This window comes from Cherax quadricarinatus, chromosome 61, assembly GCF_038502225.1.
Source record: "Cherax quadricarinatus isolate ZL_2023a chromosome 61, ASM3850222v1, whole genome shotgun sequence".
NCBI lineage: Eukaryota > Metazoa > Arthropoda > Malacostraca > Decapoda > Parastacidae > Cherax > Cherax quadricarinatus.
This window is the reverse complement of record NC_091352.1, coordinates 4,026,055-4,042,529: the sequence shown is the minus strand read 5'-3', so window position 1 is coordinate 4,042,529 and position 16,475 is coordinate 4,026,055. Positions and strand designations below refer to the sequence as shown.

The window sequence follows — 16,475 nt, the reverse complement described above, 5'->3', positions numbered from 1 at the left end:
AAGATGATCAACTTTAATGGTACTTTAATGAGGCTATGACCAAGCAATTCATCCCATATTTATGAAATATATTTTAAATTTTTTATAAGTTGTTCTTGAAAAATTAGGCATGTACTGTTAACAGGTTGAGAAAACTGATTGGGTGAAATCTTAACTTTCAACCAGACTGCATCCCAACCCAATTAAGAAAACATTTAGACCTGATAATTTTTTGTGAAAAGTAATTTATAGGTATACTAATGAACTAGTTATCACTAGCCTCTCAGACAGGGGTAAGCTGTCCTGCCTCAGATTTTTATAATTAAGATACATTACAATCGTCCCCTTGGATGTAACCCAGAAACTGATGGTGGTACCCGTTTACACCTTTGTAAATAAAGAGTGCAGCAGGTGTAAACTTTGCTAAAGAAATTGCCCAGCCTGGGAGTCGAACATCCTTCAGTTGTGAACTGAGCATCAATAAGCATAAAGTTAGGGAAAGTGGAGTCATTACTTAGGAGTGGGCAACAACCTCCCTAGTGACAGTGGACCATCAATACATGCAAGACTATACAACATAACATTCAAATATTCTGTACTAAGAAAATGCAATGCTGCATGATTTACAAAGCCCTAGAACCATTTGGTTAGTCTATGCTTTTTAACAAGTTTTACATTATTTTTCTGCCATCATAACCAATTTGCTTTCAATAACTTCCTGCACTACTGTACTACCATAATTATCTAAATACAGTGGAACCTTGACTTACGAATTTAATCCGTTCCATGACCTAGTTCGTATCCCGATTCATTTGTATGCCGAGTCAATTTTCCTCATTTAAATTAAGTGAAATGGCATTAATCCGTTCCAGCGGAATTCCTGATCTTAGGAGGCACAACAAAATACTTCAATATGATGCTAATATCAACTCTGGCTTATTTATACATCACAATTCATCTAATTTCACCACCACTTAAGGAATGCACAACAGGTGCATCATTGTCAGTGTTCAGCATTTCTCCAATGTCACCTTCCTGTAACTCCATCAGCACACAGTCAAGGAGTCGAGTTGTCAATGCTTATTGCTTGGGTACGTTTATTCTGTTAGTGGACGGGATCTGTGAAGGACCTGCCTAGTATGGGCCAGCAGGCCTACTGTAGTGTTCCTCCTTTCTCATGTTATTATGTACCCAGGACATCAATCATACCCATCCCCTCCCACTCGTATACTTGTCCAATCTCTTGTTAAAGCTACCCAAGGTTCTATCGAAGCTAAAACCTTGGGTAGTTTCAAATTTAGGTTGGATAAATACGAATGCGAGGGGTTGGATTTGAGTGGGACTTGCACATGAGTAAATAGGATGATTAAAGCTTATTGCTTGGGTAGCATTTTTCTGTTAGTGGGCTGGAGTTGTGAAAGACCTGCCAAATATGGGCCAACAGGCATGCTGCAGTGTTCCTCCTTTCTTATGTTGAGTGGAACAATCTGCCTAGTATGGTTAATGAGGCTAAAACCTTGGGTAGTTTCAAATTTGTGTTGGATAAATGCACGAGTGAGAGGGGTTGGATGTGAGTGGGACCGGCACATAAGTAAACAGAATCATCTGCAGATATGCTGTATTCTTTTCAAGATTGATGGACTGACCACATCAACTCAAGGCTGAGGGACTGATTACCTAAAACTACTCCTGTTTTTCACCATTCTCCTTTGTATGGACCGATGAAGCCACTGTGTGGCAAAATGTTTCCTCATTAAAGATACCTAAGTGTTGCACATGTGTAATTTATCAACTTGTCGGTTCTCTGAATCATTCATCTACATTGAAAATTGAGTTAGGCAAATATTGTTAGTGGGATAGATTGTGAAGGACATGCCTAGTATGGGCCAACAGGCCTGCTGCAGTGTATTATTATTAGTATGTATGTATGTATTATTATAATAATTATATTAATTTAGGGGAGTGGAGCACAGATCCAATTCCCGTGATCAAGAGCCCCTCACCAAGTAACCCCCCTTGAGGGGGGAAGTTCGCATCCTGAAATTTTGTTCATATCCAGAAGCAAAAAATTGATGGAGTGACTTCGTATCCTGAAAAATTTGCATGGTGGGGCATTCGTAAGCTGAGGTTCCACTGTACATATGCACCATAATTTACTATTATATGGCAATATAATGTTATCCAATCTATGACACCCACAAGTCAGTCCAATACTTATCAGTCACAAGGTACAAGTCACAATCACTTTCCCCATTTAGGTCAAAATATGGGTTGCTGGAATCTTAGGCACTAGCTGCTCAAACATCAGAGGGTATTCAGTAAGTATAATTTTAGATTTACAACATTTCAAATAATTAATTATACATTACACAAGAGTAACAGCTTAAAATTTCTAAAGCTCAGATTGCCATAATTCTTCAAAGCTGCAGACAAGGACTTAATCACTAGTGGAATCTTGAATCTGTGTATCCATTCTAAATGAACAAGTATTCAAATACTGTATTCACAAAAAAACAATGAATTTAGACACTATGACCACCATAAGAATAAACAAGCTATGAAATAAACCTACTGGGCCAAGTGATAAGTTCTCCTCACCCAATTTTTAAACCAATGAAAAGTTGCACAAAGTATCCTATCAATATCTGTGGAAGTTCCTTACACTAAAGATAAGAGATATTACTACACAATGTGGGAAGTGTAAAATAAACCAAGCAAATAGCAGGGAAAACCATGATCTGCCAGCAGATATCAGACATTCCCAGAGTATTGTTATAATCAAATGAAGTGAAAAACTTGTAAAGGTTACACAGCGCTACAACAGAACAAGAAAAAAAATTAAGAGAAAACGCACTACCTTTCTCAAAGTAATTTTCATGACTAGTGTTAAATATAGGTTGTAGGAGCATGGGAAAGTATTTACTAGCTATTGGATAATTATAATACATTTAGTAGTTTAATACCATAATTTGCTAAAAGTATTTGAAACTGTACTTTCATACTTTATCACATTTTTACATTCGCTATAAATCTGCAATGCTACTGAATTCATCATATCCTACAATAACTCAAACATTCATCTCTTGCATTGCTGAAACAGGCAATTATAAATTTAACTGGAAATTTTAAGTATTTTCTTTCATAAAAAGCCAGTGAAAAAAAAAAAACCTGGATGGATAATGTGACTAGTGGTTCTGAAGTAGGGTTAACCCTATGGCATGCTAATGACATTATAGGGGACGAACATCTGGAAAGGTTCCAGAGTATAATCTGGAGGGTTGTTGAAATTGCCTCTAACCAGTAGGTAAACTCACTGTTATCCCAAGTTAACAAATCAGATAGTTTACTTCCTTTGGAGGTAGAAGAGCTGTGAAGTTGTGTATAGTTTCAGACTTAGCAGTGGGCAGTTCCCAATAGTTCACAAGTTAGAATGACTGACTAGACTTTCATACATCTCAATGGGCCTATCTATATATATATATATATATATATATATATATATATATATATATATATATATAACATACTTGAATCACACCCAAATCCATCCAGTATGTCTATGGAGTGTTGAAGGGGTTAAAATAAGCAGGCACCTTAAAAGTGGGTTACACACTTGTGAGACTATTCTGCAAGTCTGAGGATTGAGAAGGTTGTAGAAGCAAAGTAACTTAAGCAATGGGAATTGTGTCAATCTTGAAAAGGAAAGTTACCTTTGGCATACATGCTCTTCGTAAAATCCCTGAAGATACTCTGTTCCAGCACTCTGACAATTAGGGCTATATAGCCTTGAGAGGTGTTGGCTCGTAAACGCCAAGTGAAATGCAACCGTTTCAAGCTCGGCAAAGCAAGACAACCGACTTTTAGGGATATACACAACTCGTGCTATTTTTATAAGCCCTAGAATTTGAAGAATAGCACATATTGGGTTAGGGGAGCCATAGATATAAAATACACTGTGGAATAATAAGTGATCTCACAAGGGTTACAATTTGTTTTAGCAATATGAAATCCAATACATGAAGTGGTCCAGTTGGCCAGGCATTCTATATAGTGATCAATGCAAATCAACAGGCTTTGACTCCGAAAGCAATACCAAAAACTACCAATAAGGACGACGAGTCTTGTGGGAAGGGTTTAGCTATTAGGAATAAAATAGTGTACAATACTATGAAAAAGATTCCAGCAAGCAAACAAGGTTTTCTAAAGGTACATAAAAATGGTGGTACCCTTCAATGACATTTGTCCATAAAATTGGTCAAATTTCCCCCACACTAAAGTACTTCACATTAAAGAAAGTATATATTAGCAAATAGGACTGACAACCACTATTTGAACACTTATAATGCTTAGCTTGTTCAGCAACAGTTACAATGACTTGCTACAGATTTATGGAAAACCAAATTTATCAAATTTGCTATCTAATTTTTTCTTAGCGCCAGGAGAGAAAAAAAAAATCAAATGGTCTCAGTATTATAATTTTTGAAATTTGCAGTAAAAATTGAAGACACCGAATGTCATGATAACTACCATGTGCCACAGCAGCCTGTGAAACTTGCCAGACAGCTAGCAATGGCATCCATGACACTTAAGGTTAACCCCCACCCCCCCTCCCAAACACCTCTGGTGATCAATCTACAACATACCAGAAAGTCTACAGAACTTTGAGCTATACAAAACTACATACTAAGTTCAAACAACATTGGAGATGGTCAGATGGGGACCATCTTCAAAATTGGTCCACCTGATACAGAATGACCCTAACATCTCAATTATGAAATTAACTATGTTCAGTGGGGTCTAAGATGCCTTGTAGCCTCCATAATTTTCTTTGCACTACTGCTCACAGGATGAGCTGTGGGTGCACAATGATCAGCCACCTTGGCAGCACTTTTTGGTTACAGATGTGAACGCAAAGGGGTGCACAATTAGCCAATTTGGCAGGACTGTTATATGTCACGTGAAAAAATCTATGTACTGTATCAGAATTTTTATATATGTACATTAAATCTGTACATAGTAATGTTCATTATACAGTACTTCAAAAGAACACTTTTGTCATGACTCACGAGAAGTAAAACAGTATCAATGACACGCTTGACAGCTAATATGCAGGAGACTCACCCTGTGATGTCACGTGCACACACACTAGGCATCCAAAATTTAAATGCTTGGTATGGCTCATGCAAACATCGATTTATTGTGTGATGAGGGGAAATGATTTTCACTGAATCTTTAAAGGCTAATTCTGCTTTTCAATACTTTTTGCACTGCAACTACAGTATACTTAAACTATTATTAATTGCGGAGGGGAAGGACTGACGTACCCGACTCATACTTTCTATCCTTTTCTTCAGAAATTAACCTTTTACGCTTTGGGGAAGAAACTCCCCCCCCTTCCTCACCAGAAGAGGATTCACCCCCCTCCACATTCCGCTTTGAATTCTTGGGCGGCATGATGTTTGATGGAACTGTAAAGAAGTATCTAAGATATTGTTAAACCAGAAAAGCATCTAAAAGCAGTAGGTAATGGCTTTCCTAATGAAAAGCTGAAGCTAATTTTCTGGACCATGTTTCATTAGGTTGTCAAATGAGCTGAAACTTCACATTTTTATCTACATTTGTCTAGTAAATAGGCTTTACTTCCAGTAGAAAACTCTTAAGATTTTTATTAAATCCCTGGCATTTATTATAAACACAGCTTAAAATGGAGGGGGTGAGAAAAGGGGGGGGGGTGTAACTTAAAACCTTCCAATTCAACACTTCCAGTATGGTTAGGCAGACTGCATTATATTAGATTAAAAGTAAAAACAATCTACAGGAGCTCCCTATGAAAGTAATCTGAAAACTACAAAACAGGTAGAACACAGGGCAAACTATTGCAATAAAAAAAAATGGTTGGGGAAAAAAAAAAAAAGAGAGTCACTGATAGTGCCTAAAAAGGATCAAGTTCCCTATAATTTTCCAATTGGTTAAAGTTAGAAAATGAAAAGTTATGGAATAATTTACCCATAAAGATATACAGTATTTGAAATGAGAGTAACATTTAGAACATACTGTATATTTACAATAAGGTCAGACAGGGGATAAAAGAGACAATATAATCACCAAGATCAATTTATTTTTATGGGGAAATTAAAGTCATATAGCACTTGAGGACTGGGAAAAATCGGGTTTGATCCAAGGAAATGGAGGTAGTGCCAATTCTGTAAATCAAAAGACCTTTACCAGCATCAATTTAAATCTTTGAAACTGGTAGGTTACATAGGCAAATTTCAAAAATAGCCTTAGTCTTGGAAAATACTACAATCCTCATTACAACAATCATACAACCTTGGAATGGGCTACAGTGGTGGCTATATAGACATGGGTCATGCTACAAAATGACTCGGCATTAAAATAATCAAGAATGAATAATACATACCCATAACCAAAAACACAGGCAGGTACCAACAGATAAAAAATGATAAACTGATGAGGCTATGCCATGAAGAAAAAATTAATACCGATTACTAGAAAGCTCCATCAACGCAGTAAATTCTAAGAACAATGAATATTTACAAATTATATACAACTAAATGAATGCGACATGATCATGGCTATTCCTACAAACAATTACAAAAACTGATATTTATATGCATGCAAAATATTCACAGATAAGGTTCATCAAAGTTGATATTAAGAAAAACAAAAATTCCATCATGCAATAAAAATGTAATCCATAAATAATCCACACATAAGAGAAAAACTATGATGATGTTTCGGTCTGACTTAGACCATCAACTAGTCTCACCAGTTAATGGTCAGTCAGACAAACGTAGTCAGTGTCTTTCTCCTACACACAGGTTGTGTAAAGTGCAGTCAAACCGAAAAGGGTGAAATGCAAGTGAATTCTTTAACAGGTGTTCCAGCCATGAAAACCAAGGGAAATCATGAACCAACATAAGCATACCAATCCATATTAGTGTACTGTATTTTATGTTCAAAATCAGCATTAGATCGATGTGATGTCGTGTAATTAACAAACTCAGACTTTACCATATGGTAATTCAAGATTGAAAACTGAAAAAAGAATTAGAATAGTCTAAAAACTTTAAAGGAATGCAGAAGCACTAATAGGTCTACCAGTCCATGCAAGATTACATCCTATTCATACAACCACTCGTACATTTCCAACCAATTTTTTATTGTAACACTCTTCTTGACGCTGCTTTACAATCCGGTCTCCAGCCAGTACAGTCTTGCCAAGCCAGTGTTTCTAAATCTTTCCATCTTTGGAGCACAAGGAATACTGCAGGACTAATGGTTCATACTTAAAGCCAACAAATCCATTGCTCAAATCTGCCCAACCATTCCGAAGATATAACCCTACTAGTCCATGCTCTGCAGCTCCAATTCAAAGTTGGCCCTTATAACTTGTTTTTATCTAAAATATTTAAGGCTACTTAATGCTTTAGCTTCAATGACCCTAATTTTCAGATTCTATGATTGCTGAACCAGCAATTTCCTACACCTTTTCAAAATATAAATTTACCCACTTTGAATCCATTACTTCGAATTTTCTTGGGTGATATTATCAGCACCCTATTTATCTCCTTTACTTAAGCCAGTCTCCCACCATTTCAATTGTCTCCCCCCCCCCCATTTTACAGTCAAGGTTCAGGGCTTCTCTTATATGAAAGATTCCTAATACAGTGGATTAACCGTCATCATTCTATATGTCCTCCAATGCAATTTATATCCATCCTGTCATGTACACAAGAGATGCTAAGCCCATGATGATCCTTTATAAATCACTTAATTCTCTCCAGGCTGGAATACTGCTGTACATTAACATCCCCATTCAAGGCAGGTGAAATTGCAGAACTAGAGAATGTACAGAGAACCTTTACTGCACGTACGAGTTCCATCAAACACCTTAACTACCGGGAGCACCTGGAAGCACTTGATTTGTACTCGCTAGAGCACAGGCAAGAGATGCATCAATCTACACCTGGAAGATTCTGGAGGGACTGGTCCCTAATATGCACACAGCAATCACTCCATACGAAAGCAAAAGACTTGGCAGGTGATGCAACATACCCCCCAGTGAAAAGTAGGGGCGTCACTGGTACACTAAGAAAAGGCAACAAGTGTCCGGGGCCCAAGAGTGTTCAACAGCCTCCCACCAGCAATAAGGGGCATTACCAGAAGACCCCTGATTGTCTTCAAGAGGGAGCTGGACAGATACCTAAAGACAGTGCCAGATAAGGCGGGCTGTGGTTCATACATTGGATTGAGTGCAGCCAGCAGTAACAGCCTCGCTGATCAGGCCAAGCCACTGGGAGGCCTGGTGGTGGACTGGGCCGTGGGGGCGTTGATCCCTGGAATGCCCTCCAGGTAGGTACACTGGAACTGCATAATCTAAGCAAAACCTTACCAATGATGTAAAGGAGCTGTAATTTAGCCTCAGGACTGCCGTTACATTATATAAATCTGTTAGCCTTTTACACATTTAGTCACTTATCTTTGCTTTGGATTTCTGCTCCCCAAGGTTCTATCCCCATGGTATGGTTTATATCCTCAGGCCTCTCCTATTGCCTTTAATCCATAAAAAATATTCAAGCCTTACTCTATTTCTCAGCTAATCATATATAACCAAGAATGACTGATTATGGTTTTGGCTGTCGCTAATTGATGCAGACTTTGTAAAACCTCATAAAACATACCAAAGGGGAAAGGGGGCCACAACACCAAAACAAAATTGCCACTGAGGCCTATTTCAGGCCACTGCCAGACCAATTGACCAAATTTGTTATAGTCTTCCTATCTCCACAGGAAAAAAAAAAATGAAAACTACCTTAGAAAATAGCTCAAATTCACCATTAACCCAAATAAGGCCAGAGGTTAGATATTCCAGCATGCACTGAATTATACTGTGAACACCCACCAGGCTTGCTCATATCTAAGCCAAAATTTACTTTTCACAGGATACTTGTGGCTTTTATGATTAAAATGTGTATGCTGTACAAGAGCCACTTGCCTCAAAAACATGCATACAACTTGATCCATAAATATGCACACAAGTATGCCTTTTTATCAGTATCTGCTGACAGTAGTGCCAGGGTAACCTGTATACAACAGTGCCCCTTGCCATACTGCTAATGAAACTTGTGGTTAGTTAAAGGACTGAAATTTCAATCTTGAATGACTTGCCAGGTAACTCGGTGGACTTAAATTTAATAGAACATGTGAATCCTTAAGGGTTAGCATTATGACACTGGAGTGTCCTTTAACCCCAAACACTCAAGTGCCTTTAAGCAGGTAAGGGAAGGATACAGACTTTTCTACTCTCCATAATTTAGCTTTATCAGTGCCTACAAGACTCGAGTGCCTCAAGAGGATGGGTAATCTTACTGAAGTCTATGTTAACCCTTAAACGGTCCAAATAGATTGACGTTCAAATCCATAGTGCTCCAAAAGTTGACCTGTGGTTTTTTTTTTTTTTTTTACATATTTTCAAATGTAAAAAAAAAAAAAAAATACATTTTTTTACATACTTTCAAATGTTGAAAAAATGTATATATACGTTTGGACCGTTTAAGGGTTTAAGTGTGTAACCCACATTTCAGTATTGGATGTTTAAAAATTTATGGTGAGCATTCTCAACATGTGCATGATGTATGGATGGATGCATGCATGCATGCATGCTAGTCAGTGCAGTGGTTAATTTAAACCTTAGTTTTGGTTAGGTATATTTATACCCTTATTTACAGCTTATTACCATTTGCACACCATCCAAATGGCCCCAAGTTTTACTTCTCGTGTACTCATGGTACCTCTATTTTTCAGTAGGGTATACTGCACCTTCTACAATCTTTCATAATGATTTGTGTGTGCAAATTTGTTACCTGTCGCTCTAGGATTCTCCAGGTGTAGATTATGATGCATTTTTCTCATCATAATTCCAGGAAGAACAGGTCAAGTTATTTTAAACGCTCCCAGTAAGGTGCTTAACTGAACTAATAAGTGCAGTGAAGGTCCTCTGTACATTCTCTAGATATGCAATTTTGACTACCTTGAATGAGGTTATTAGCATACAGCAGTACACAAGAACTTAAGAAGCAGCACTGCATCAGACCTATTAGCACAAGCTAGTCAAGTCCAATTCACACCCAATGTATTTGTTTAACCTATTTTTAACCCTTTGAGGGTCGGTCACGTACATGTTGCATCTTAACAGCCAGTGTGTCACGTATTTATACGCCAAAATTCTAGTCTTTAAATTTGGTGGAAGAAAGCTGGTAGGCCTACATATGAAAGAATGGGTCTCTGTGGTTTGTGTGCGCAGTATAAAAAAAATCCTGCAACACGCAGTGCACAAGAAAAAAAACTCACGACTTTGCAGTGTATTTTCATATTGTATTCATGGTTGCATTTTCATTTTCTTGGTCTCATTTGATAGAATGGAAGATGTACGTATTACAGAAATAGACAATTTTGACTGGTTTCACGATGAAAAGTACCCTGAAACTGAGCTTAAAGTAACAAACGTTACCCAACTGGTTGGTCAGGTACTGACTTTAGGTGCCTGTCCAGTGCCTTCTTGAAGACAGCCAGGGGTCTACTGGTAATCCCCCTTATGTATGCTAAGAGGCAGTTGAAGTCTTGGGCCCCAGACACTTATTGTATTCTCTTAATGTTCTTGTGACACCCCTGCTTTTCATCGGGGGAATGTTGCATCTCCTGCCTAGTCTTTTACTTTCATAGGGAGTGATTTTTGTGTGCAGGTTTGGTACCAATCCCTGATAAGGGTTAAAATTACACAACATTTCAGCTTCAATGATGCTACTCGGGAGTGTTCCATGCATCCACATCTCTAGTACCAAACTAGTGCTTTCCTATATCCTTTCTGAATCTAAAAGTTTCCAATTTGAAACCACTGCTGCAAGTCTCGTCTTGGTTAGATAGCTTTAGCACATTATTTATGTGCCCCTTTGGCATGGCATCCCTTGCTTTGAAAGTCCTCATTATCCATCCAATCATTTCCCTCAGATGTGATTACGGCTCATGGTCCTCGAGGGAGAGATCCAACATTATCGCTCCCAAATCCTTCACATTAGTTTTTCCCCACTACTGTGTGGTTAAAATTAGTTGTATAATCTACTAGCTATTTTTTCATCTAGTTTTCCATAAATGAAATTTGTCCTCATTGAGCATAAGTTTTCCAAGGCCCAGTGGAAAACTTGGTTTATATCCAAGTGGACATTTACTGTAGGAAAATGGTGGAGATTTCTGACTAATGAATGACTTGGTAACAGTATTCCATTATCTAAATGCTCATCAACAATGTGTAATCTAAATGCTCATCAACAATGTGTAATCTAAATGCTCATCAACAATGCGTAGTATGAATTACTACCATTAAAATGTATTACTTCCCTGTAAGCCAAGAAGTCTTAGCCTTCGCTTCAGATTTAACCCAAACATTCTTTTGTAATCATATCAAAATCATTTTGCAAGTGCTGTGGTTATTTATCTTCCCCAGAATTAGAAACCTCATCCAAAATAAAAAATGCAGCAGTCTACTAAAGATTATTTACATGGATTAAAAACAAGGCTAATATTGACCTACTAAGATAATGAGCCCCCTCACTTATTTTCCCCATTTTACATCATTTGTAAGTAATAACTAAGAGAGTTCATCTCTCCATATTACTAATACAGGAAGTAAACTCACAAATGCCAAATTTTGACATCTTACTGATTTTTGGAATTTCACTTGTATCTTAAAAATTATTAAAATTTAACACATCATTAAGCTAATACAATTTACCTTCAACATTAGCTTAATGTTATGATCCATTTTTTGATAATGTGACCCTCCTGCTTTAACGCACAAACGACCCTCTTCACACATGCCATGTTTAAACAGTAATTTTTATCTTATTTCTGAGGAATATGCTTCTCTGATAGTGTACAAACACTAAAAATGGTACATTGGCAACTACCTTCATTACTGCACTCACCCTTTACTAGGTCTTCTCTCAATTCCTAGTCAGGTGAGGTCTACAGTAAGCAGGTGGTCCTTAAATCCCCTGCACTTTGTAGTCTAACAAATTGATAGTACCTCCCTGATTGCAGTCTATTAGGATATCACTTAGTTATTTTTATAGAACATTCAAAACTGATAAGAAAAATGAATAAAATACACCTACATTCCAAAGTTCCAAATGGCTCTGGTAGGTTTCATGATGGAAAATAACTTTTGAAACTCAAAGGTACAAATCAAAAGCAATTTATGTATTAATACTGTATTTGCCTTCTAAAAAATGCAGTTATATACAGCAGCACTAATCTCTTACTAACTCCTATTCCTAACTTTTGATGGACAAATATGATAACACTAATTCACTTTGGATACGGCAAATTTATTTAAATGCAATTTTTTCTAGGCTTAGCTTGGGTTTTGCTTTCAAGACCCATATTGATTGCAACTAATCCTGCATCTGTTAAGCAGGTCCTCGTCTCAGATCTCATTTACTGTTAAAGACAGGCTATTAATGGAAACCCTTGTCGTTCTCAATAAGCTATTAAGATTGACGTGGGTTTGTCTTTCCCCAAATCGATACAGTATACTTCAGTTCCTTTAGGAAGTACTACCTTAAGATTATGTTTCTCTTCATGGTCTATCCATTCCTAATGAATTTAGTACTGATCCATTATGCGACCTTCAATACAACTTTCTCCTCACTAAGGACTGATATTCTGACGCAATACCTAATGTACATGCAACTCTAGCAGCTAGTACAGTAATGCCACAAAATTCACTGGCAACCCTCTTCATTACTGTTCAGATCTTTGTGATAATCCTTGTCAGGTTACACAACCAACACCAGCTGGATGGTCTCAATCCACAAAATCTGCCATTGAAAAATCAGCAACCTCAATTTCATAATGCACTGCACTTCATACTTCCAGAAAGACTGCTTTTTTAAAGCTTTTCATCAATCAAGACTAGCTTCTAATGTTGCCATAACCAGGTCAAGTAGGTTATTCATTTAGGGAGCCTTAGTGAAGCTTTTAAAAAGCAGTCATGAGCTATCACATTAAAGTCCAATCTCATCTATCGGTCAGCCACACCTAACGAGAAAATACTGAGCTGCCAAATGGTCCGAGGTACCCCAGCTTTCCGCCACTATATAAACCTTTTAAAAATCTTACCTAACCCTTTATTCACCCTGTTTTTTTCTTCCACAGGAGGGAAGGTGGGGCAGATGGACGAACTTAAACGCCTGGCAGGGTAGGTAGAAAGCATCCTTAAGACAGGCCTTACTGAAGTCCAGAAGAGTAACGTACTCTTTATCATGGCCCACAGCTTCAAATACCTTGTGAAAAGAAGTTTGTAAATTTGTTAGGCAAAGAAAGACCCCACTTCGTTGACACATTCTAGTGTTTACAAAGGGGACTTCTAATTACATTCGCTATTATGAATTCCAAAAACCCAACTGACGCCAACCTGACAAATATAAACCAAGGACCTCTTGTCATTTTGTAAATAGGTATGTTTACACCATCTCTTGACCAACACCCATTTGCAACAATTATTGAAGTCAATCTACTAGGAAAATACCACTAATGAATTTTCATAAATTTTGTCCAATTACCTTGCAACTTGCATGTCAATTCTCATTTGCCTTTGTGTCCTTTTCATAATACAGTACCTTAAGGTAACCCTATTTTGATCCTCTAGTAGGTACTTTTGCATTCCTTTAAATTACTGAAAAAAAAAAATCTACAGATTAAACCATAACTGAGGAATATTCATGATTGCTAAACACCAGAAACAGCAACTTCCATTCTCACATTATCTATATTATACACTGGAAGATGGGAGAGCACTAAATTTCTAGAAATCACTGTGCATAGTGTATCTAAAGAAGCCAGTACTTGTGATCAACGGAGTGAAGTAATAAATACTGCCACAATTTAATGGCCAATAATGCTCTTAAACTATAGGGCTTTATATACTGCAAACTAATTTCACTTTAAAAAAAGACAACATGCAGTTTAGAGCATTTTAATGAAGCTATTTTGTCCATCAGAGACAATCAACTCTCACCAATTTTGATAAAGTTAACTGATAAGTCCCTGGGGAATAAAACTTCAAAATGTCATACACTGCAACTGTCTTAACACAGTACTCGTCTGAACATAATACCGCTGACATGCATAACTAATTTACTTCATATAGGAACATTAGTGTATTTAATTAACCTGCCATATTCCAAATTGGCTCCTTCTAGCAAACTTACAGAAGTAAACTCTGATGCATACTTCAGAAAAGCTTTCATAGTTATCTGCTGTGGTTCAAACCAACTTTTAGGTAATTACCAAGCCAATGTTAAAAACCTTTAGCAAATACATGTTGAAAATTATGCTAAACACTATTTTAACCAAGTTTGATCAGGGAAAAAAATGTGAATCTGCACACCTTTCCCCACCCAAATTACATTGTAGGGAAGCACTAAACCCACTGGTGTCAGATCACTAAAGGGAATGGAAAGGAATCTGGTTTGATCCAAAAGGGTGAAAGTTCAGTTTCTTGGCTCGTCCCCCCCCCCCTCACTGGCATGAGTGACTTCCAAGAAGGCCTAAGTCTCCCAGTCAAACACTGCAGGTGGCATACTGGCCCATGTTAGGTAGGTCATTTCATCCACCCATTCCCGCTCTTCATTCATTTATCTTGTTTAAGAAACACAAAAATTCGCATTAAACATACTACTTAACAGCTTACTCCAAGTCTACATTACACTCGTGGAAGGGAGGCTAGAGGGAGCGCTAAACCCGTACGAGTCATCCAGCGCCCCGGAATTGCGGGTAATCACGTTCGATCCAAGAGTAGAAAGTCCTTGGATCAAGAAACTACCCGTAAGGGGTTTCGAATCTACGAAACACGTGTTCACTGGAAGACACAGCAGCTTACCCTCCAGCCTGGGCCAAAAATGGAACCCATGTGGTGCCACCGCTTCCCAATCACCCATTTTTTTTTCAAGCTCCCCCCCCCCCTCCTCCAACACTGAAAAAAGATACCATCACTTTCTTCACCTTCACCACTGCATGTACAACAATGAGGAAAAAATGTGCATCAACGCCACATTGTGGAATGGTGTGGCAGCAACGTGGGCGCCTTGGTAGGCCTATCACATTCCCATTCCATACGTCTTACCCACGCCACAGTGTGCCCTCACATGGCTTACCATCATTCTCACTTACCTCCCTCGCCAAACACCATAGCACGAGCGATAAACTTCGCGCCCGTCGATAAATAAAGGCGATTAAGTCAAATCGTGAAAATTTTACACCCAGCAACGGCTATCTGTCACGACCGCCATTCGTCAGACTTTCGGAAAATCAAATAGGAGGCCTAGGCAGCGCTTCAGAGACATTAGACAAGCTCACACATACACTGCACCAGGGTATCAATGTGAGGTAAGGATACGTTATATACATTAATTACCTAAAGGGTAGTAGAGCGCGAGAAGAGTGTAGTAGTGCCCAGCCGGTGTCGCCCGCCAAACAACGTGTCAAGCTCAGTACAAGGCTTTCAAACTCTACCTTTCCCAGGGGGTCCCAGACGATCCTGGGGAGTCACATCACTCCTCACACGCACCTATATCATGTACTCAAAGCATTACTTAGTCTTCTTTCACGCACCTCAGATGTATATTAATTATTCCTAACTTAGTAGTCAACAGACTTTTTTTGCAGTGTCATATTTTATTTCGGTGCTATAATACATAGAGAAAGTGCTTAAGGTTAACTCCTGAAAAAGTAGACATTTTCTCCGCCCTCTTAGAAGCAAGAGAAACTTTTCAGTGGGATGAGAATTGCTGATCACTCTTTCTAGGTTTAGTGTTGTATAAAAACTAAAATATACATTTATATATACATATTTAATAACCAATATCTAACAGAGCTTAGTGTACATAAAACAGTACCACAAAATCTATATTTAGTCACTTTATAGTACAACTAGCATTCCTAAATATGTGATTCTTTAAATTGTTTTATTACATCTCTTAACCAATTTCAGACAATAATGTTATATTTGAAAGCACAATTATTATTTTGTGCAGGAATAAGCACAATATAATGCAAGAACATCAAGAATACCATATAGACGCGCTGGAGGAGCCTAACACAACTGAATATTTGCTCCAACGTGATTATATATTTTATTTTTAATATGAATGAGACGACAATAACCAATAAATTTATTTCTTTTACATATATATATTATTTGTGTATGATAATTTTAGGCGCTATACAATTTAGAAGGTGCTTACAAAAGGAAAGTTATGTCGATGTTTGCCAGATGTTGATTAAGTTGAAGTGTCTCGCTGGCGTCAGTAAAGGCGTAATTTCTCGCTATTATTTACTTAATTACAAAAAACTAAGACTGAAGAACATTTACGCACCGGATATTATGGTGAAATAATTTGCTACGCCTAATTCTA

General features: G+C 37.7%; 1 protein-coding gene across 3 annotated transcripts in view; it reads right to left on the bottom strand.

Moving 5' to 3' along the window:
• LOC128699449 (uncharacterized) overlaps positions 1 to 15,616 on the bottom strand; it is a 34,748-nt gene extending 19,132 nt beyond the window's left edge. The window contains exons 1-3 of one of the 3 annotated variants that reach the window (XM_053792205.2): positions 15,476 to 15,616; positions 13,180 to 13,343; positions 5,304 to 5,447 (exon numbers count right to left, since the gene is read on the bottom strand). In XM_053792205.2, coding sequence (XP_053648180.1) covers positions 5,304 to 5,447; positions 13,180 to 13,324 — 289 coding nt within the window. In that variant the 5' untranslated portion in view covers positions 13,325 to 13,343; positions 15,476 to 15,616. The remainder of the gene's footprint in view (positions 1 to 5,303; positions 5,448 to 13,179; positions 13,344 to 15,475) is intronic. The other 2 variants (XM_053792206.2, XM_053792207.2) reach the window with 2 other exon arrangements.
• Positions 15,617 to 16,475: the final 859 nt, after the last annotated feature.